At 37.0% G+C, this 21871-nt stretch overlaps 1 protein-coding gene across 2 annotated transcripts; it reads right to left on the reverse strand.

The window, feature by feature from the left end:
• Nucleotides 1-11798: 11798 nt before the first annotated feature.
• LOC128867626 (probable cytochrome P450 9h1) lies at nt 11799-19069 on the reverse strand. Of its 2 annotated transcripts, none has more exons than XM_054109038.1 (4): nt 18694-19069; nt 13210-13717; nt 12460-13126; nt 11799-12370 (listed from the first exon to the last, which is right to left on the reverse strand). In XM_054109038.1, exons 1-4 carry the CDS (start codon nt 18900-18902, stop codon nt 12201-12203), a joined length of 1554 nt encoding a protein of 517 aa, XP_053965013.1. In that variant the 5' UTR covers nt 18903-19069; the 3' UTR covers nt 11799-12200. The 2 variants fall into 2 exon arrangements, with proteins under 2 accessions (XP_053965013.1, XP_053965014.1); XM_054109039.1 differs by lacking the exon at nt 18694-19069 and adding an exon at nt 18428-18678 and having other exon boundaries at nt 11800-12370.
• Nucleotides 19070-21871: the final 2802 nt, after the last annotated feature.

Genomic DNA, 21871 nt, shown 5'->3' on the forward strand with positions numbered 1-21871 from the left:
TTTTTTTTCGCAGAGATATCGCATTTTGAAATTTTCATGTTTCGAAATTTTCCTACACCTGAAAATCGATTAAGATAACATAGACATCATATAGTCGCTTACTAATTTTCTTGGGTTTGAGGGCCTGAAATATATGGATTAATAGTATGTAAATTTGGAGTTTGTGGGAAAGCCTGCTTGCGGTTATGTGGGTTAGCCTGCTCGCGGTATGATAGGGGTGGTTTCTAGGGGTTAGGGCTGTGTGTGACTCGGTACCCAAAGGTTAGATAGTGTAGGGATGTGGTGAGTCAGCACACTTATGGTGTGAGACAAAATTTTAAGAAAAATAAGACTCAATTCAAGAAAATTAGTAATCGAATATATCATGTCTATGTTATCTTAATCGATTTTCAGGTGTAGGAAAATTTCGAAACATGAAAATTTCAAAATGCGATATCTCTGCGAAAAAAAAATGATATTTGAGCAAACAAAACGCCATTTGAAAAAAGAAGGATTGTATTTAAAGATGCCATCCTTTAATTTTGGTGAAAGAAAACATCTGCAAGGCTACATAACCTCAAATATGGGCAAAAATGGGGTTTTTTGCACTTTTAGGTTAGGATATCTCGAAAACTCAAACTAATAAATTAATTTTAGTTATCAATCCGAATTTTGCATGGACAGAGAAGCAAAATTAGTTTAAATTATTTCGGATACTTTTCCTTGTAGACTAGTGTTATTTGCCTAACTGTACAAATTAGTCGTTTTTTGTAGTTTTGAAAAATACGCTTGAAGAACGAAAATAAATGTGACACGTATATGCATTAGGTTTGCATTTGAATATACATTTTTTGATTTAAAACCTGATCACTTGGGAGTTCGAGTTTTTTATTGAGCCACTGTAGTTCCTTTCAAATGTTGGCCGCAACTGCGCCGTAACTCGGTCATCCGTAAGCACCAATTGTGAGTGACTCCCTGAAGGACTTCTGCCGGTATCTCTTGAAAAATTTTAGTAACTTTGACTTCCAATGCCTCAATCGAAGTTGGTTTATCCACAAAGCATTTAGACTTTACATACCCCCACAAATAAAAGTCAAAAGAGTTGTGATATCACACGATCTGATGGCCAAGCGGCCAATCGACTGGTCAAAGACTAGAGATAAATTGCTCACCGAAGCGACGACGCAGAAAGTCCATTGCTTCACTGGCTGTATGGCAAGTAGCGCTGTCTTATTGGAGCCAAATGTTGTGGGGATTTCGGGCTTCAACTGCCGGTATCAAAGAGTAATTTACGTTTAGTCATGGCACCAGCGTTCGTCATTCACTGTTACATTGGCATTCGTCTTTGAAGAAATATGGACGGATGATTCCTCCAGCCCATAGACCACACCAAACAGTTGTTTGCAATGCATGTAATGGCTGCTCTTGAATGACGTTGGGTTACTCTTCAGTAAAAATATACCAAATTTGTTTATTAAGGTAAACATTAAGTCAAAAATGGGCCTCATTGCTCATTACCATAAGTTGATCTGAGCGATCGATAAAGACTTTTTACAGAGCGTCGATTTTTGTAATTTTTAAACGTTGCTAAGGCGGAAGTCTTTTCATGATGAAATGCCAATGAATACTGAAAAAATTATGTATTTAGTTTGAGTTATATTATAAATGGCAATTAAGTTTTTAATTTAGGGAAAAGAAATCTATTATTCACCCATTTCTCGGCTGTAGTGATCGATATTTCGTAAAGTATCGATCAAACAATTTAGAAGTTTATTCAGACTGTCAAGGCGGCATTTCACACTAAAAAATTCTTTGGAACAAACCCATTTCATTGTGAGTTCCAGGGTGTTAACAATGGAAGCCAATATAGAGAAAATTCGGTGCATTTTACACTTTACAGTTTAGAGTTTTTTGTTTATAAAGGAGAAGATGCAAGCCAATCCGCTGAAATTTTGAATGGTGCCGATAGTGTAACAGTTAATTACGTGCAATTTTGGTTTCGTCGATTTTGTTTAAGCTTTTTTTGATGTTAAAGAAATTGTCGATAATGTCGATAAAATCAAAGTTGACCGTTATGTTAGTAGTCGTAACATCGCCCAGGAGCTAAAGATCGACCATAAAACAGTTTGAAGCCATTTTCGCAAAAATTTCCCCCAAAAATAATACATTTCTTATGAGGTTATTTTTGAATATTTTTAAAACATTTATATTTAAAATTTTAAATATTAAAAACATAAATTCTTAGCTCTAAACCGGTATTAAAAATTTAAGGAATTTAGTTGGAAATATAGAATTTAGTTTAATATGAGAGATTTCATTGCCCTTCTACTTCGTAAAATTGGTACTTTTTGTTTTTTTTTTGGAGAATTGAGGTACGGTTCAAAATGCCCTCGCACTTACAGCGACTGTCGTCTATTGCGTCGTTTGGTGTAGCCACTAAAACGAACCCTCCTCTCCTTTTGGGGAGACCCCCTTTCCGGAACTGCTTTCTATATTACTTCGGGAGGGCCCAGAACGGCATCCATAAAGGACCACATTTGTAGCCAGCTTTCATGCTATAGGCTCGTCTTCTTGTGCCTATCTGTGCGGCTTTTCTTTGTTGCACTGTGTCGAGGTCAATATTTTTTTTTCGTAGAACATTCTCGATGTAGATATTTCTTTGTCGCGTTCCAGCTGTCCTCGCGTTCGAGCATTTTGATAATTATGTTGCTCGTGGCGATGTCGCCAATCTGCTCCAAAAATTGGTACTGGTGACGAAAACTTTGTGTCATTTCAAACACAATAACTCGACTTCATTAAATCTGATACTCAGTACGTAGACGAAGTGAAAAGGTAGACACTGCATATAAACCAAATATTTTGGTATTCTACGCCTCTGTTTTAGCGTTTAACATAAATGATGAAATTACGGAAGTTCACATAACAATGATACTCTTTATTACAAAAAATCACAGGTATAATAGTGAAATGGAAACCAGAAAATGTGGCGTTAATGCCATAAAACCAATTAATGAAAGCGCTAACGGAATCAACTTGCATTGATCGCTACGCTGAACAGCACACAACTATAGGTGAAAATTTGCATATTAAATTGCAAAAAGTTATATTTTTCCATTGCACATATCCCTATACATATTTACGTGTGGGCTATACTCATAAATGCGCGTTCGTTAGTACCTGGAACACCATTTACGCACATCTGCACAATCTGAGAATTTACGTACATTTGTATATACATACAGACTGTCTAATAGAAATGTGACCGGAAAAATTCAAACTTAGAGTTCCGTTATGAAAAAAATTTAAATGCGTTGTGCAATTTGTTTGCTTTGTGAAATATTTAGAAAGCGCACTTTGTTTTTCCAAAATGAGTTCTGCATATGAAAAACGATTTCAAGTGAAGTATTCGGTAGCCACCCTTTTTCCCGAATCCTATTTCACGAAATCCTTTTTCCCGACAACCGGTTTCCCGACGAACGAGTTCCAAAAAGAACAGGCGGATGTTGGAATTATGATAGCTGGATTTTGTTTGGGGCGATCTGTAAAAGCGGCATAAAAAAAAAATGGATTGAAGCCAAAAATCGCTGGTGGTCCATTGTTTTACAATAGGAAAAATACAAAAATTCTGGCACTGTTTCCTCATATCTAACGTTATTGGCACACAATATTGCTTTTTGATGGACTCCATTTTGATACTACGATTCACATATATTAATAAAATTCCTTTTATTATTTATTATTATTTTTTAACTGTCGGGACTTGCATTTTCCGGAAAAAAGTTGTCGGAAAATTAGATTCGGGAAAAATATTTGTCGGGATACAGGTTGTCGGGACACGTTTTGTCTCGAATTATTCCTATATACACACCCTAAAGTCACAAAAATGTCCCATGCATCTGCAACAAAATATTTGAAGAACTCGAAGACGTTCAAAAATAAATGGAACGGTATACCGAAGTGAAAACGTAGACAACTTCCCCGGACGAGACCCGAAAAAACCCCTCCAAAGCAAGATCAGATGATCAATGATTCGTTCGTGACAAAAACGCACTCATCTTTGCTTGAAGTTGAAGCAGTTTTAAGGAAAAGTGGTGTTAATCTATCCAAAGCCACTACTCGATGATATTTACATGTAGAAAACCTCCAATTCTGGAGTATATTGAGAGAATCGCTTTTCTCATTTTCACACATTGAAAAAATACTTGCATGGGATTAGGCAAATTCAGCACGGAGTTGGGCAAACGTAATATTCACGGATGAATTTTCCTTTTGGGCGAATATCAGCCCTGGTGTACTGCTGATAATCGACCACTTCAACGAACTGTTAAACATCCAGTTAAGTTTCGCAGTTAAGCAGCTCCAAGCTTCTCCGAAAGAGCATTTGGATGTTTACTTGTGTTTATCGCCAATTTGAATGCATTTTTGATGAGTAAAATTTACCAAAGCGCAAAAGTCAGTGGGTTCTCATGTTATCAGATGGTCTTTTAAGTGTTGATGGGATAGGCTCTTCGAAAGCTATATGGCGAGGACGATTATTTAGTGGCTTCAGCTCTGGAAGTGATTGATGCCTTGCTGATGATAACAGAGGGAAGGAAGTAGCTGGTTTCTCTACGGTAGAAAGATTAAGTCGAGGTTTTCTTGGCCTTACCAAGCGTTGCCACTTTATATGTGAAAGAAAAGTCGATTGGCGCTCATTTTTGAAGTCTGCCAAAATCTCTTAGGCATTCAAAATGCAATTTAAGAGGAACAGCGTAGGGCATTAATAAACTTAAGCAATACCTCACCCCGCATGGGTTTTCGTAATGTTTATGTGTAAATTTTTTTAAATAGCATCCACCAAACAAGTGGATTTTGGAAAAGTTCGAAAAAATGGTCACCCTAATTAATGCGTCTGTTTGTGAACAAGTGCATATGTATGCATGTAATATATGTATGCATAAACAATTCCAAAATGAATGGGAATGAATGGCAACAAAATGAGGATGCGTCGCTCTGTGATGGTTTGATTCAACTGAAGCTGTTCAAAATGCCGGAAACCATTTGCACAGGAAACACTTTAAATATTAATGCAGCCATGGTTTTCAGCGAAAAGCGCAAAACTTTTCTCGTCCTTATTTTTGCTCAATCAGTTTGTAATATTTGCGAACACCAATCAGCATTAATTGTTATGTGGATGAGTACACGGAAAATCAGAAATTAGCATTGAAAAAGCAATAAATACATTTTATTAAATGCTGTTATTATTGAGTAATGAAACGAGCAGCGGAAAGGAAGCACTTTTCCATATTTGAATTTATTATTTGCAGTACTCTAAATCTTTTGTATTGAAATCTGTCGTTTTACGAATTAATGTTTTCTTTTTCCATTGCATTAATTTAAATTCTTTATCATCTACCGAGGCCTTTTCTTTCATAAAAGTTAATTGAGAATCGGTGCATAAACACAATGAGTACCTTTTTCTTCCTTTTGATTGGCGCGGTAATTGCTTAAGCGATTTTGGACGAGCTTAACCGATGGCAAGTCCTTTCCTCGCAGAGGAGGCCTTCCTCATCCTCTGCTACCGCTAGTTGGTACCACATCAAATACTTTCAGAGCCGGAGCATTTGAGTACATATATATGATACTTATAGAAATCCTTTTGCTTCCATGATATTTTGTTGAGCTTCACATAAAGCAACTTTGGTAAACTACGGTTAGCCTTGTCCCCTTTAAATTATTTTGTACTTAAGATCAAACTCGCCAGGTTCATTAAATTCGTGGAACTACACCATCGCGTAAAATTAAACTAAACGGCGGTCACCGTAGCCGAATGTGTTGGTGCGTGTCTACCATTTGGGTAGTCTCATTACGTACTCTGAGGTGGTATACAGCAAACTAGACTCCACATCTTGCCATAAACTTAATGTGGCATTTAATAACGCCACGCGATATGTATATGGGATTGGCAGATATCGTCCCCTTAGTATTAAAATAGCCTATCAATTTTTTGATGTTTTGAGAAAATGAATTTCAAACTTTTTGTCGAAAGTAGCTCTCACTCAAATCTCGTTATGTCTGTAAATATTTTTTATTTTTGACTGACGTTTTGACCCACTTTGTGGAACTAGAATTTGACCAAATTTTGACCACATATAAAATCGACGATGGAGAATCCAAAAATTCAATAAAAAAATAATAGCCTATGAGCACATAGGCTATTGTTATACTAAGGGGACGATATGACCATATCTCTGCGTGGCGATCAAGGTTACTGGGATGTTGCCTTAATAGTTATTTGTCTGCTAGAAATTGGATATTTTTATGCAAACTTACATTATTCAAGTCTCCGCCCTATCTGACAGAGAAGTTGATACCAGTAAGGTCTCGCAGACACAACAAATTCATCGTTCCAAAATTTAATTACCTACCATCATCTAGATTATTTTTCATTAACGCTATTAAAGTGTGGAACTCATTACCCGACACTGCGAAGGCTGGACTTAACAGATTTAACTTCAGGGCACAAGTCTATAATTACTTTAAAAGTGTTTGATTGCATTAAATTAGGGCATTAAATTTCTCTCTACATTCTCTAATTACTACTTTTGTTCTTTCTTCTTAAATCCTTCTTTTCTTTTCCTATTGCTTCTTTTCTTCTTATTATTATAGTTAAGTTAAATATATTGGATTAATTCGTAAATGAACTGGTGTAAAATTTAGATTAAGAAACTTGTATGTTAAAAATATTCCAGTTGTTTATAATATTGTTGAAGTACTATTAACAGACCTTAGTCTTACTATGTACTATTTATATAAACAAATGTTGAAATGTTGAGTGCGTAGGTTTAAATCAAGAGCATGGAACAGCGATTCATCGCGATCGCCCCTCGGCAGGCAATAGCAAACCTTCGAGTGTATTTCTGCCATGAAAAAGCTCCTCATAAGCCGTTCGGAGTGGGCTTTAACCTGTAGGCCTCTCCACTGTGAAACAACGTCAATAAGTAAATCACAAATAGGAGCAGGAGCTCAGCCAAACACCTTACAGAAGTATACGTGCCAAATGATTATTTTTATTTTAAACTATCGCCTAGATGGTAGCAAACAATGGCAGAGAAGGTGTTGAATAATTTCCTCCTCTAAATTATCTCCTACGTTGAAATGGCCTATACCAAAATAGATGGCTGCCCCAGAAAGGGATCGGGTTAATTTCGCTGCCATTACTATATTGAAGTGAATGTCGTTTCTATAGTCACTGAGAACGTAGATTTCATGAGTTGAAATAAAATTTACAGTAATCAAGTAAACCGAAACCAAATGGCATATGTACTCGTAGATGTTTCGAATAGATATCTTCTCCAGCTCCATCGCATCTAGACTTATCTGTGTACAGACAAGTGGACCCATTCTACTTGTGTCTGCGTTCAATTTCCACTAATCTCTCGAGGAAAGTAGGGTTGGAAGGCAGTAGTTACTTACCATGCGAAGGTCAATAAGTTCGGCCATAGCGCAATCGTGAGGATATGCCCATTATTTGCTGCAACCATATGGCATCAACACAAGCAACTTTGTTTGCATAAAGGCCAGCCGGAAGTACACAAATTTAATAATTTTTGCATCGTTTTAGTGACTGTGGTTGCCATCGCATCTGTTGTTAGCATGGAAGAGAGTCACTGGACTTTGCCTATTTTGAATGAAGAAGTTTATTTAATGACATAAAAATAATGTTTTTCAAATTCCGTCTTCTGTTTTGGTTTAGGGTTTGCCAATCTTTGCTGTTAATGTGGTACTAGGGCCGTTTTATATGAAAAAATTCACTACAAAAAATCTTTCAGTGTAGCCTCCGCTGAATGCATTTCCTGCACAGTTTTGAAACCATCCAGCTGTAATTATGCACAAACGAACACTGCAACATATTCCACGCATATGGACAGAACAATCTGGTGTTTGTGGAACCCGCATTGCTTCTGTACATTTAGGTGTTTTGAGTGGAACAACAAAAAAGAAAAAAAATACAAGTACTTTATCTGAGTGATTTAAGTGTGAGTATTTTTGCGAGAGAGTAAATACCTATGTATTTGTGGCGATATTCTAGCAGATTAATGATTCGCAATTAATGAGCGCCAACTTTTTCAAATAATTATTTTGGATAAGCTTTTAAATGTTTTGAGGCTACATATAACAATTTTGCAGAGCAAAAGCACCAACCGCAATCGAAAAAATTGTGCATAAAGTGAAAGAAAAAAAACCGTCGAAGGTATGCAACACTTAAGAATAATTAGTAACTTTTTTAATGATTCTGGCTCTATTTTTTACTCTTTGTTTAAATTGTTTAAGCTGTTGTCTAGAAACTATTGCAATCTTGATTTTTCTGCTTACTACCCTTTTAACTGTATTAAGATCTTCTACTTGCGTGTACTTTGAATGTAAATATATGCCATTCGGAAGAGCCCGGGTTTGACACCCACTGCGGCCATGTAACACCAAATAATAGCGGTCGTTCCCTCGCCAGGCTATGGCAAACGTCCTAGTGTCTTGCTGTCACGAATAAGCTACTCATAAATAAAAAATAGTTTAAAAAAACTAAAAAACACGCTTTTATTGCTAATCGAACTAAAAAGTAGAAAATAAATTTTAATGACGAAGGGACTTATAATGAAGTAATAGCAAATCGAACGATCAGTCATAGTCAACTACCTCAGAACAGAATTATAACAAAAATTAAGATACAAATAGAGTAATTCAAATTGTAGTTAAAAGCGTGGGATGCATTTTGCTTCACTTTCATAACCCTCTGTACATATGTAGGTAGTTGCCAATAGAATGATTGTAATATTTACTATATGAAGCATCCCAGGCTTTTAACTACAATTTGAATTACTCTATTTGTATCTTAATTTTTGTTATAATTCTGTTCTGAGGTAGTTGACTATGACTGATCGTTCGATTTGCTATTACTTCATTATAGGACTCTTTATCATTAAAATTTATTTTCTACTTTTTAGTTCGATTAGTTTTTTTTTTTAACTATTTTTTATTATGAGTGAAAATTATTGATATCATTGCAGTCAGTGAATAAATGATTCGATATATTCGTGTTATATTTAATTCCTTTCTTATCGACTGTGAGTCTAAAGCTATGCAGTTATCGGCCGTGATAAAGCAGTAATCGGGATGAAGAACTTATTTCGTGGAGGGAGCCTGAGAAACTGATTTACAAGAATAAATAAAGATTTTTCATTTTACAACCAAATTCACCTTACTTTTTGCCCACAGTAAAAAAAAGAAAATATTAATCCTGGCAATCCTAATAAGGATAATGGAAAACTTTTATAAAATTATTGCATTGTCATCGGTCCTTGATAGGTGTGCAAAATTTCAAGTCGATCAGATTTTTAGAAGCCAGTGAAAATTAAGCTCAAAGATTCCGTTACATACATACATACATACATACATACAACCCGACCTAATAAAAGTGTGTTTAAAATCATCTGCTCGACCAAACACCCAATAAAAGGTATATCAGCTTCCTATTGTACATATACTTATATTAGGGCGGGTAAATTTTTTTAACATCGTTCCAGCAGATTCGGATTCTAAATAAAACTAGAAGAAAAAATGTCCAGTAGAGCATAGCTCTAAAGTCAATTTCGAGTCATTTCGTATAAAATTTAAAACAAATTAAATAGTTTCAGCGAAGGTTAAGACGAGAGCTGAGGTCACACGTTAGATATTTACTTCAATAGTGTCATAATAAAAAAAAATTGTTCAGATGAGTATTCAAAAATGATCACCAGCTCTTCTTCTATGCTGTGAAAAAAATTCATGGTGATATCTATTAACAGTAACTTATTACATGAACATACCTCCGGAATCAAAAAGTTCCCGGAGGATATTCTGAAAATTAAATATACAAATTTATTCCTCAAAAGTGATATTATCTCCTTCAAAGTTCTTCCCATCAACTGCAACGTTCTTATGCCAGTGTTTGATTCAGCTCTGGAAACATTTTTCGAAGTAATCAGAGTCAATTTCGATTGTTGCATTACTTCCTTTCGGCTGTTAAAACGCGTTCCCCGTAATGGTTTTTTGTCTTAAACAGAAAAAAATCGCAAGGAGCCATATCAGGTGAATTCGATGACTGTTGGATGGTATTAGTTTCGCTCTCAGTCCAAAAATCACGGATAATGATGGCATTGTGTGACGGTCCATTATCGTGGTACAAAATCAACTCAAAACTCACAAATCACGTAAACGTCTCATAACGCCCATATAATAGTCCTGTACTAATAGTTCTAATGTAACAGAGAATCTTGAACAAAAAACTAATTGAGCGTACATATCTTCGGTGGCATTATTATACATAATAGGGGACAACTGAAACCTTACGCCCAATATCTAATTGAGCCGTACTAGTGCGGTTTTAGACCTAGCCGCATCACCGTCGACGAAATATTCATACTGCGGCAGATCCAGGAAACGATCCATGAAGAGCAAGTTGACTCGCGTCATCTATTCCTCGATTACAAGGCAGTCGGTATCCTACTAAGCTGATACAGCTGTGCAGAATGATGTTGAGTAGCACAAAAAGCTCTGTCAAGATAGGAAAAAACTTCACCGAATCTTTTGATACAGTTTGAGATTTTTCACACAAGGTGACCTATTGTTATGCGATTTCTTCAACATTGTTATAGAGAGTGTAGTTCCCAGGACGGGGGTAGAACGAAAGTGTCCAGTTCCTTGCGTATGTTGATAACATTGACATCATTGGTCATACGAAACGGGATGCCGCCGTTGCTTTTACCGCTATTCAAAAAGGAGCCCGCACAATTGGGTCTGGCGGTAAGCGAGGGCAAAACCAAGTATATGCTGGTGTCCTGCATGGAGTCGCTACGTCTTGAGCCACAGATCGAGGTTAACAACTATAAATTCGATGCTGTCAAGGACTTTATATATTTTGGTTCCGCTATTACCAGCCTTGAAATCAAACGAAGGATAACTCTTGCCATTAGGGACTACTTTGGGCTAAGTGCGGTAATTGAGTAGTAAAGACCTCTCTCTACGAACAAAAAAAAAACACTCTATAAAACGCTCATCACCCCGGTGCTTCTCTATAGCTCTGAAGCCTTCGAATGAACCCCGAACTTTACGGAGATATTGACATAGTCAAACAAGTCACCCTGCAGGGACTAAGGTAGCTGGGTCATGCCATCCATAAGGAAGGAACTTCTTCATTAAAGAAGGTGCTTAAGACGGTAATTGGCGGTCGACGGCGAAGAGGACATTCTCGTATCCAGTGGAAGGGCCAAATTGAAGATGACTTGGCTTTTTTTGGCTTAAGAAACTGGAAAAAGTGTGCGGGAAAAGGGTCACCTGGTGAGGCATTATTCGGCAGGCTGTAACTCAGTAACGAGATGTTACGGTTAATTAAGTAAGTAAGCAGGGGCACTATTGAAGTGCCATAAATGAGCAATATGCACATGAAATGCCCTGCAATGATGCATGCAAATAATGTAAGTCCGTAAATCCAATAATTCATGTTTGTAATATCAGCCCAGCTCCATGCATGAAGCAGAAAAATGATAGAAATACTTTTTTCTAATAGCCCCTCGCCAGACAATGGCAACCCTCCGAGTGTTTTTCTTCCATGAAAAAGCCCCTCGTAAAAAATATCTGTCCCTCAGAGTCCCTCCATTTGTGGAACAATATCAAGACACACGCTGCAAATAGGAGGAGGAGCTCGGCCAAACAGCTAAAAGAATTGTACGCGCCAATTATTTATTTAGTTTTTTAATATCAGCCCAATCTTTAAGTACAAAAAATAAGATCCATGAGTATTTTATTATGGTTCTGTAGTACAATACATATGGCAGTTTCCATGTACATAATAATAATCCGTTCTTTTCAAAGGTAGCTTTATTACTGATTCCAAGGTTAAATAATTCTTACAACTAAGTTAACAAATATAAACTTAAAAAATAATAGAGTCAAAATATAAATTGTTGTTGTTATGTAACAAAGAGAAATAAATTGATTTACATAGAAAATGTCATTAAAGTAAAGATCAGTTAGTAAGGGAGCAAATTAAGAAACATGAAGAAGAGATGTGGGAATATAAATAGGAGAAGTAAGGAGAGAATAAGTAAGTAAGTGTGTGTTGTTGGTAGTAGAAGCATGGTTATGTGACTATATATAAGCACAATTTCACCTAAATAATTTTATGTTTACAATAATTAGAGTTTGAATCAAGAGTCCCTTGGCAAAAGTTTCATCCAAAAGCGTTCTTTTGGTACTAAAGTGAATCCGACGAGGGAATCCATTAAATTTTTGCACGTCTTCTCTGCTCGTAGAATTTTAAAATTCAAAAGGATGTTGTACATTAGTGCCTTGATTTCCATCAGTGCCAAACGGTTCCCTAGATAGTAAGACGTATATATTTATAAGTATATGTATGTAATAATATGTGACTATACTGATGTCTACTTTATTTATTTCATATATTACCGATACACATTCTGGGCCCCAGACCAAAAGGCAAGTAACTCATCTGATCAATTTTGTGTTTGTTTTCATCAGAAAACCTTTCTGGGTCGAATTTGTCAGGATCCGGGTAGTATATTGGATCGCGGTGTATGCCAATGATTGGTACAAATATGTTGTCACCCTTCTTAAGCTCCACAACCAAATTCCCTTCATCATCTTTCAGTTCATAATCAATCGCACATAGGCGATCAGTCATGACCGCTGGGGGCCATTTACGTAACGATTCTGATAATACCATGTCCATATATTTCATCTTCGTAAGAACGTCATAATTTAAAGGGCATCCTTTCAGCTCATTTTGAGTACTTAAAATCTCATCGTAAAGCCGGTCTTGAACGACGCTATTTTCCAGCAATTCGTGCGCTGTGAAACACAAACAGGCAGACACAGTATCAAAGCCGGCTGCGAAGAAGAGCATGCACTGCGCTAAAAGGTCCTCATTGGTGAACTCTGCATGATCTCCCTGCATGCTCGCTTTGTTCGCTTCGTAATGTTGTTTGGCTTCCATCAGCAGATGGATCATATCGGGGCGTACAACGTTGTGTTGCTTTCGATATTCCATTGCATCGATTACTAAGTGGTTGAAATATTTGAAGATATTGTCGTTAAATAGTTTTATACGCAAAGTCTACAAATGGTAAAAATGTGATTGATATTGTATTTCAAAAATGTTAATGGGATATCGCAAAGCATACACGTTTTTTGACCAACCTTCATTACTTTAGGAATGAGGCCTATCAGCAAAGCTTTCAGTAGTGTTAAACCAGTGAATTCCGAAACCGCTTTCCCGGTGCGGTAGAACTCGTTGTTTTGATTTTTGAATGAATTGACCTGTATGCCGAAAGCCGTAGAAGCAATTGCGTCGTTTGTGAATCTTGTGAAGAAATCTTTCATTTCAATGTCTGCTTCATTAGTGTCAGTAGCTTGAATTGAACTGGAGACCTGGTTAACCGTTTCAATCACACATTCGTTAACTAACTGAAACATTAAACGAATTTTGCTGCCAGTGAATAATGGAGACAGGCTATTGCGCATTTCGCGCCATTTTTGGTCCTTCAAAGCGACTAGACTCTTGGAGAGGAAAGTATCGTCTCCATCTGGTGACATGGTATTGTGATTGGGAAAAGTGTTAAAGTCCTTGATACCGGCCGTTCTGATAAGATTCAAGTCGCGAATGTAAATGTTGCAGTCACGCATAGAATAGACACCATACACTTTACTGTAAACATTAAAAATAATTTTATCAAAAACTATTACATAATGGACCAACACTAGCCCCTAGGCCATAGAGAAAAATTATAAGACCCATTGGCCAATAAAAAACATTGAAGCAGTGATCCTCAAAAAATAGTTTTTAATTAATTTACAATTAGTTGCATCCATTGATGAAAATTGCTATTTACGCTAACAAATAAATATACCGATTGGGAATATTTAGGAACATCTACAACGCAGAAATTACCAAAACTTCCGATTTATGTCATCAAATTTTGAAATTATCTAACATCATACAACAAGAAGCCTGGAGCTGCACTCCGCACTCCCCATTCGACAAAATATACACAATATATATAAGGTTGCCAAATAAAAAAATACCAGTCTAACGGTTAGACGCGATAGAAGTAAACCTTCCGTAAAACAAGCTGAGAGAGAATGAGACGAAAGCAGCATTAGGAGCGGGATAATTATAGGTTCATTATAATATTGCTATAAAGTTCATATTTTATTTTCTTCATTTTATTATTATTCATCCTCAATGTTTTCAATTTCAACAAATGATACGAGTGGCTTATGATAGCTAAAATATGATACAAATGCTTTGGTTTCGATGTTGTCAACATATCTTTGAAATACCGCGTCAATTGTTGTTTTTGATCTCATTCTCTCTCAGTTTGTTTTACGGAAGGTTTCACTTCTATCGCGTCTAACCGTTAGACTGGTATTTTTTTTATACATATGTATGTATGCTATACTATGGCCTAGCCTATGTACGTACATACATATTTGTGTTCTGAACTTCCAGCAAAACAATGCTTATTAATATACACATATGCATCTACATACAACCGCACACACAGGCCACTCACTTTATTCCTGTAAATGCGTATGTCGTCCAAAGCTAAAATTCTATGCCTAGCGACTACAAGAACAAAATGCATTAATAGGCGCAGGCGTAGCGGCCATCATCCTAGTTGCCATAGCGCTGAACAGTCGCGGCGGCGCCGAACAGTTTCAACTATTGTACTGTGCAACAAAAACTCATCATCAAAAAATTGATTTATAAATTCGAGCTCATAGTTCTAAGAGCAAGTACTTTCATTCATAAAACGAGCCGCCCATATGCTAATTTTCTCGACAATTCGAAAATAGTCAATATTGGAATATTTCGCGTAGAATTATTTGCCAATATTCAATTTTTGTCAAGTCGAGTGCCCGCGGCTCCGTAAATATGTTTGCACCCATATATGTATGTAAATATATGTTTCTAAATGCTCGACAACCGCAGCTGCCTGTTCAAGGTTACTGTACATTAGGCCGGGTCGATTTGTGGGAAGGCAAAAAAATCGCCCATTGCTCTGTGAAAATCATATTCTAGGGATCAGAATAAGAAATTTTGCCGAAGGAACCATACCTCTAAAACGATTTCTGATGTCCCCCAATATGGGTCGAACTTTTTAGTTTCTTTTCTATAACTCACATTCATTCATTTACATATGTTCTGACTAAATAAATTTCTTAAGAGAAAAAATAGATAATATTATAAATAAATAAAAATAAAGAAAAAACATAGCCATTTAGCTGATTTTTTCATGTAAAGGCCAAAAGTGGTGATATTTTGAAATTGGGGGACATCAGAATTCGTTTTAGAGGTATGGTTCCTTCGGCAAAGTTTCTTATTTTGATCCCTAGAATACGATTTTCATAGAGCAATGAGCGATTTTTAAATCGACCCGCCCTACTGTACATGCAATGCTGTGCCTATGAATGTGCGCTGTGCCTATGAATGCGCGCTGGATTTCTTGAGAAATGTTACCGTATGTTTTGCTGTGGCGAGGCACATATGTACATACACACAACATATATACATATATCCGCATATATACATACATATATAAATTCACAAATTTAAATTTGCTTATGCCATCCTTCTGTGTGCCTGGTAATGAAGCATTTTCTATACATACATATATATACGTATATTTTTTTTCTTCTTCTTTTTGGTGTCGCTTTTTCGTTTCATCGAGTCTCAAATCACTCCCAACGATTCTAAAGAAGTTTTCACTTCAAAAAGTCTTGCGGTATTTCCGCTTGGTGATTACCACCTATTTCTGTCCATGGCGAACGAGCTTGGTAGTCGGAAGTTGTCCTCAAAAGAGTCCTGTGAAAATTGGCTCTCCGAGTTTTTTGACAATAGGGAAGCGAGCTTCTATAGGAGGGGCATTATGAAGTTAGCATCTCGTTGGGAACTCGTCATCGAACAGAACGGCGCATATTTGACTTAAATCGCATTATTATAACCAATTTTATGAACAATTAAAAATTCAAAAAAAATACCGCAAGACTTTTTTGACAACCTATATATAATTGGCGCGTACACTCTTTTTTTGGGTGTTTGGCCGAGCTCTCCCTCCTATTTGTGGTGTGCGTGTTGATGTTGTTTCACAAATGGAGGAAACTATAGTTTCAAGCCGACTCCGAACGGCAGATATTTTATGAGGAGCTTTTTCATGGCAGAAATACACTCGGAGGTTTGCCATTGTCTGCCGAGGGGCGACCGCTATTAGAAAAATGTTTTTCTTAATTTTGGTGTTTCACCGAGATTCGAACCGACGTTCTCTCTGTGAATTCCAAATGGTAGTCACGCACCAACCCATTCGGCTACTGTGGCTAAATAAAATTACAAAAGAATTTTCCAAGAAGATAAAAGATATTAAAAATAGATCCTTAATCACTTATCTAAAGGTTTTACGAAATTAACGCAACACTGAATACTCGCTCTGGAAGTGCAGAAACAACTTTTCACAGCCAAAAACACAGTACCCACCAATCAAAAAAGAAGCCAGTTCTGGGCGTAAAAGCAGCAATGCAAAATCTAATGTTTTTGCTGTGTCCCTTGAAGACATCTTCAAGTCATATGACACATCGACCGCAGGCCGTATGTAGCCACTTAACACTGAAGCTAATGTCGGTCCCCTTGTTATGGATTCCGAATTGCTTGCTGAAATAAATAAGCTAAAATCCAAAAAGTCGACTGGGTTTGACCTTATTCCCGCTGAAATTCTAAAACAACTTCCACAATGCACAATACTAAGTTTACTGAAACAATAAACGCCACATTCAAATTGCAATTGGTAAACTGCTGAAATAATTGTGTTTAATAAACCAGGAAAGTCAGCGCATGATGTCACATCTTATCGGCCTATCTCGTACCTACCAATTATATCTGAACAACGAAAACGAACAACTGATAATGGGCCTAAACATTGTGCGCTTTGACAAGACGCAGAGGTTACGATGATTTTGGCTTCTACTCAGAATGGACGACAACAGGATAACGAAAAAGGCCGTATTATGTGACGGGCATTAGAAAATGCCGAAGACCCCCAACAAGATGGATTGCTGATATCCAAGAAGACCTATGATGCATGGATGCTGGAAGGAGCAATGCAATGAACCGAGACGTACAGAGATATATTGCAAAGGAAACACTTTTTAGCATCTCAGTTCTTGATGAGCTATTGCTTCATTCACAATCCCGTGTCATCTCTCTCTACATAAAGCCGCTCATTCCAATGCCTGACGCTTAGCTTTTTAAGATCTGTTCTTTTCGTGTTTCTCGATATCTGGACATTCTCATAACGTGCATGAGCCATCTTATTCTCAGGGACTGAATGAACCATTTCTTAGTACTTTCTTTTCAAAATACTTTAACTGTTTTAATGTCAGCAACTTTCGGCGTTAAACAAAGCTCACATCCGTAATTTTTACTCAAGGGACAGCAGTTTTGATTGGATTAGGGTGTCTTAAAATTGTTCATCGTTTATTATATAAAAATATCTTTCAGACATTCTCACAGACATTCGCAAATTATAGTTGATTTTAATTTCCCCAATTGATTTCAAAACCAACTTTAGTACCAGCTTGTGGTGAGTTTAAATTGTAATCAAACCAAGTGAATCACTAAGTGAAGTTCTTCTACCGCTTCCTCTGCTACAACCAGCTGGTACCGTTTCAAATACTTTCAGAGCCGGAGCGTTTGTAGCTACTGGAAATTTTCCGTACTATGTCTATGCCGTCATAAAGCTCATACAGCTCATACGTACAAAGCCCAAAAATCTTCCGCAGAATCTTTCTCTCAAATACTCCAAGCGGCGCCTCATCGGATATTGCCATTGTCGGAGCTTCTGCGCTATACGTAAAGATGGACATGATGAGAGATTTATAGAGTGTTAGTTTTGTTCGTCGAGAGAGGACTTTACTGCTCAATTGCCCACTTAGTTCAGAGAGGCACTTATTGGCAAGAGGACTTCTACGTTGGATTTCAAAGGTGACATTTTTATCGGTGTTCATGCTGGTTCCTACAGTGCCGATGCGCGAGTGCGCCGACTGTTTGTTTGATGACAGGAGGTACTTCGTTTTGTCCTCGTTCAGCAGCTTGCATTATACCTTCCAGTATCAGGTTAAAGAAATCACACGATAGCGAGTCACCCTGTCTGAAAACTCGTTAGGTATAAACGGCTCGGAGGTTCTTTCGATGTGTTTTTTTTAGTTTAGGATATCAGTATTGATCGTATCATACAAATAGATTTACCTAAAATGTTATGACCACTCCGAAAGGCAGATAATTTTTATGAATGGCTATTTCAGCTGGTTTTGAAAACAACTTTTTCTAAATTTTTACGTTTCATGGCTTTGAAGCCGTGCTCACCGAATAGTAATCGCGCACAAATCCACTCCGATTGGGTCGATAATTCAAACAATAAACATCCGCGGGTCACTGCACATCAAAAAGTAACATTTAAATTTGTTTATTTTATTTTGGTTTAAATTATTTTGTTATTTATTTTGCTGGCAATACACTTTTTACTACTGGGCTATTTTATGTACATATGCATGTATGCGTTTATGCTTAAACACGTTCATACATATTAATGTATATTGCAATTATTCAATTATAATATTATTAAGACACACCTTGTTTTGTAAGTTTGATATCTATTGATGATAAATTTCATAAACGACGACTTCCCAAGTAACACATCTAGGCCTAGATTCCCAAGCAATGGAATTGGCTTATCATGAGGTATTCCACGATCATGAAGGATATGATACTTAGAAACACTCCATTTGTACAATAAAAATAGTACCAACGCGAAAAGTACCAACACTTCGATATAAGCCATTGTTTTACTGTTCACAGGAGCGGTTTTCGTTCAAAACAAAGCAACTGCTAGCTTTTTATACACGAATAAAGGGTAGAAAAATTGTGATAAGATAATCTTGCAAATTATTTCGCAACCGTAACCAAATTGCGTTCTATCGCTTTTGCATGCGCTCACGTTACTGAAAGCTAATACAGTTTAAAAGCATAGTTTAACAGCAAGAGATTTTGATGAAATTACAAGAGATCGATACGGCGCTCTGTCACTGCACCGCTGAGCGGAGTGTTGTGTATGGGAATTTAGCTAAAGTAAAATGAAGAGCTTTCGACTAAGTAGGCAATTGAGTAGCAAAGTCGATGTACAAAATTAATACTTTATAAGGCTTTCAACATGCTCCTCTTATAGTATGGCGCAGAAGCTTGGACGATGCCAATATCCGATGAGGCGTCGCTTGAAGTGTTTGAGAAAAAGATTCTGCGGAAGATTTTTGAACCTTGGCACGTTGGTACCGGTGAGTACCGTAGGCGATGGAACAATGAGCTGTATGAGCTTTACGACGACATAGACATAGCGCAGCGAATAAAAATTCAGCAGCTTCATTGACTGGGTCATGTCGTCCGAATGAATACAAACGATCTGGTTCTGAGAGTATTCGATGTGGTACCAGCTGGTGGTAGCAGTGGAAGAGGAAGGCCTCCACTAAGTTGGAAAGCTCAGGCCTCACTTGGTGTGCCCAAGTTGCTCCGGTTAGCACGAGAAAGAAACGACTGGCGCTTTGTTAAACTCGACTAAAATCGCTTAAGCGAAGAAGAAGAAAATGGAAAACACTTTTGTTAATACTGCATCATTAAGAATTATCGAATTTCGCCTGGACTTTGCCATTACAAACGAAAATCCGAATAGGTTTTTTAAGAAATACAAGGGGAAGTCCAAAATAAACAAGACTGGCGTCATAAAAATGTTTTTGATGGCGCCATATGTTTAATGAGTTAGTGCGTTGGAAGTTACAACCCTATCTGACTTCCAATGAAAGCTTGGTGTCATTCGGTTCAGTGGAAGCGAAGTTATTGCGTTTAAAGTGCAAGTATGTTTGTGTTATCGGTACAAAAATGAGTTTGGAACAAAGAGCTAATATCAAATTTCGTTTTAAAATCGGTAAAACGTTTACTGGTACATTTGAATTGATGAAAAATCGTTTATGTCGATGATTGTCTATCTCGTGTCAGAGTTCATGAGTGGTATACACGTTTCAGAGATGCGGACGCAGAGTTGTGAGGACATAAATGACAATAAACATACGGCCGCCCTAAATCCGTAATCACCGAAAACTCCATCGAAATTATTCGCAAATTTATCAAAAATGAACCGAAATCATAGTTAAAATTCATGGAATCGGAGTTCAATATCTCCAAAACATCGATTTATCGCATTTTAACTGTTCATTTGGGCTTACGAAAGGTCTGTGCACATTTCATTCTGCGCCAGGTAACTGAGGACCAAAAATTGCTCAGAATTCAACATTCGAGAGGTAAGAAAAGACGAGAACTTCCTTAACAGCATTGTAACTGGTGAAGAAACGTTGTGTTTCTAACATGAACCTAAAACTAAGCGTCAAAGTGCCGAATGGAAGGCTCCAGACGAGCCACCACCTAAAAAATCGCATTTGGAGATGTCAAAAATCAAGTCGATGCTCATTTGTTTTAACGATTTCAAGGGAATTGTCCACAAAGAGTTTGTGCCAACGGGCTAAACCGTCAATGCAATTTTCTCTCTTGACGTTTTGAAGCGCTTATGCATCGCATTCGTCGAATTCGCCCTGAATACGGCGAAGGAGGAAGCTGGCGCTTATTGTAGGTATGATAATGCACCATCTCATCGATCCACTCTTGTGACTGATTTTTTGACTAGAAATCGCATTTTAACCATCAATCACTCACCGTATTCGCCTCATATGGCTCCCTGTGACTTCTACCTATTCGGGAAATTGCATTTGGCCATGAAAGGAAAACGTTTTGCGTCCGTAGATGCCATCCAAAAGGGTTGTACCGACATCCTGAAGGACATTCCAGTCAATGACCTAAAACAGTGCATCAAGGCCAGTGGGGACTATGCGGTAAGGGGTTAAGTTAGTACAACTTCAAAAATCTTCTGTATTCATACTTTCTTATAAATATTAGCCGTGTTTTTTACGCGTATCCACAATTGTCGAAAATTGTCAAATGTTAAAAACATTTTATTGCAATAAATTACGAACTGAAAAGTGCAAGCGGTAATGACAGTTATTAATCAATAGAAAAATTTATATTTGGTATGTATATCTTGGATGTTATCAAAATTCTGAAAGCATTTTGCACGATATAACTCTGTTCACATTTTGGTAAATATTGTATTTACGGCCGATAAAGCAGACTGCAAAAAGCCGATAAAAACTACATAGTAAAACTTGGAAGCTCTGATTTCATCCGCAACTATTTCATAAGCGCGTATGAGATGAACCTGTCCCCTTATTGCTTTGATACCCATATACATACGCGTAACAAAAAAACACAGCTAATATAGCACTATGGGAATTGCTATGTACAAACACACATACATACATATATCCTAGTCAAGACGAATCTACGAAAGGTGACTTCACTTTAGCAGCTGATTGGAATATCAAAGTATCTTGCTTTGTTGTTGCATTATTTGCTTGTTTTCATTCTCAATGCATTTTTTTAATTTTTTTTTTTTATTCTACGATTGGTGCTACTCATACAAAGTGACGCAAAATTAATCCCCCTGTTGGAAGAGCTATAATTTTTGAAAATTGCGGTGTACGCTAATCATATAAGACAGCTGCAGCGCATAAACAAACAAGCAATGGAGAGCGTAAAGGACAAAATTAAAATTTCTTAAAATTATTATTTTTTATTTAATATAAAATCGATTTAAAAACAAAGTTGGATGATTAATCTAGCGCTTCCATTGCAAATTTTGACATATTTGAC

Source organism: Anastrepha ludens, chromosome 6, assembly GCF_028408465.1.
Source record: "Anastrepha ludens isolate Willacy chromosome 6, idAnaLude1.1, whole genome shotgun sequence".
In the NCBI taxonomy this organism is placed as follows: domain Eukaryota; kingdom Metazoa; phylum Arthropoda; class Insecta; order Diptera; family Tephritidae; genus Anastrepha; species Anastrepha ludens.

Coding starts and splice junctions, on each gene's coding strand:
- LOC128867626 (XM_054109038.1), bottom strand. CDS start 18,902: ATGGCTTATATCGAAGTGTTGGTACTTTTCGCGTTGGTACTATTTTTA. Junction 13,127..13,209: donor TCATTCCTAAAGTAATGAAG/GTTGGTCAAAAA, acceptor TACCATTTGTAG/ACTTTGCGTATAAAACTATT. Junction 12,371..12,459: donor GGGGCCCAGAATGTGTATCG/GTAATATATGAA, acceptor CTTACTATCTAG/GGAACCGTTTGGCACTGATG.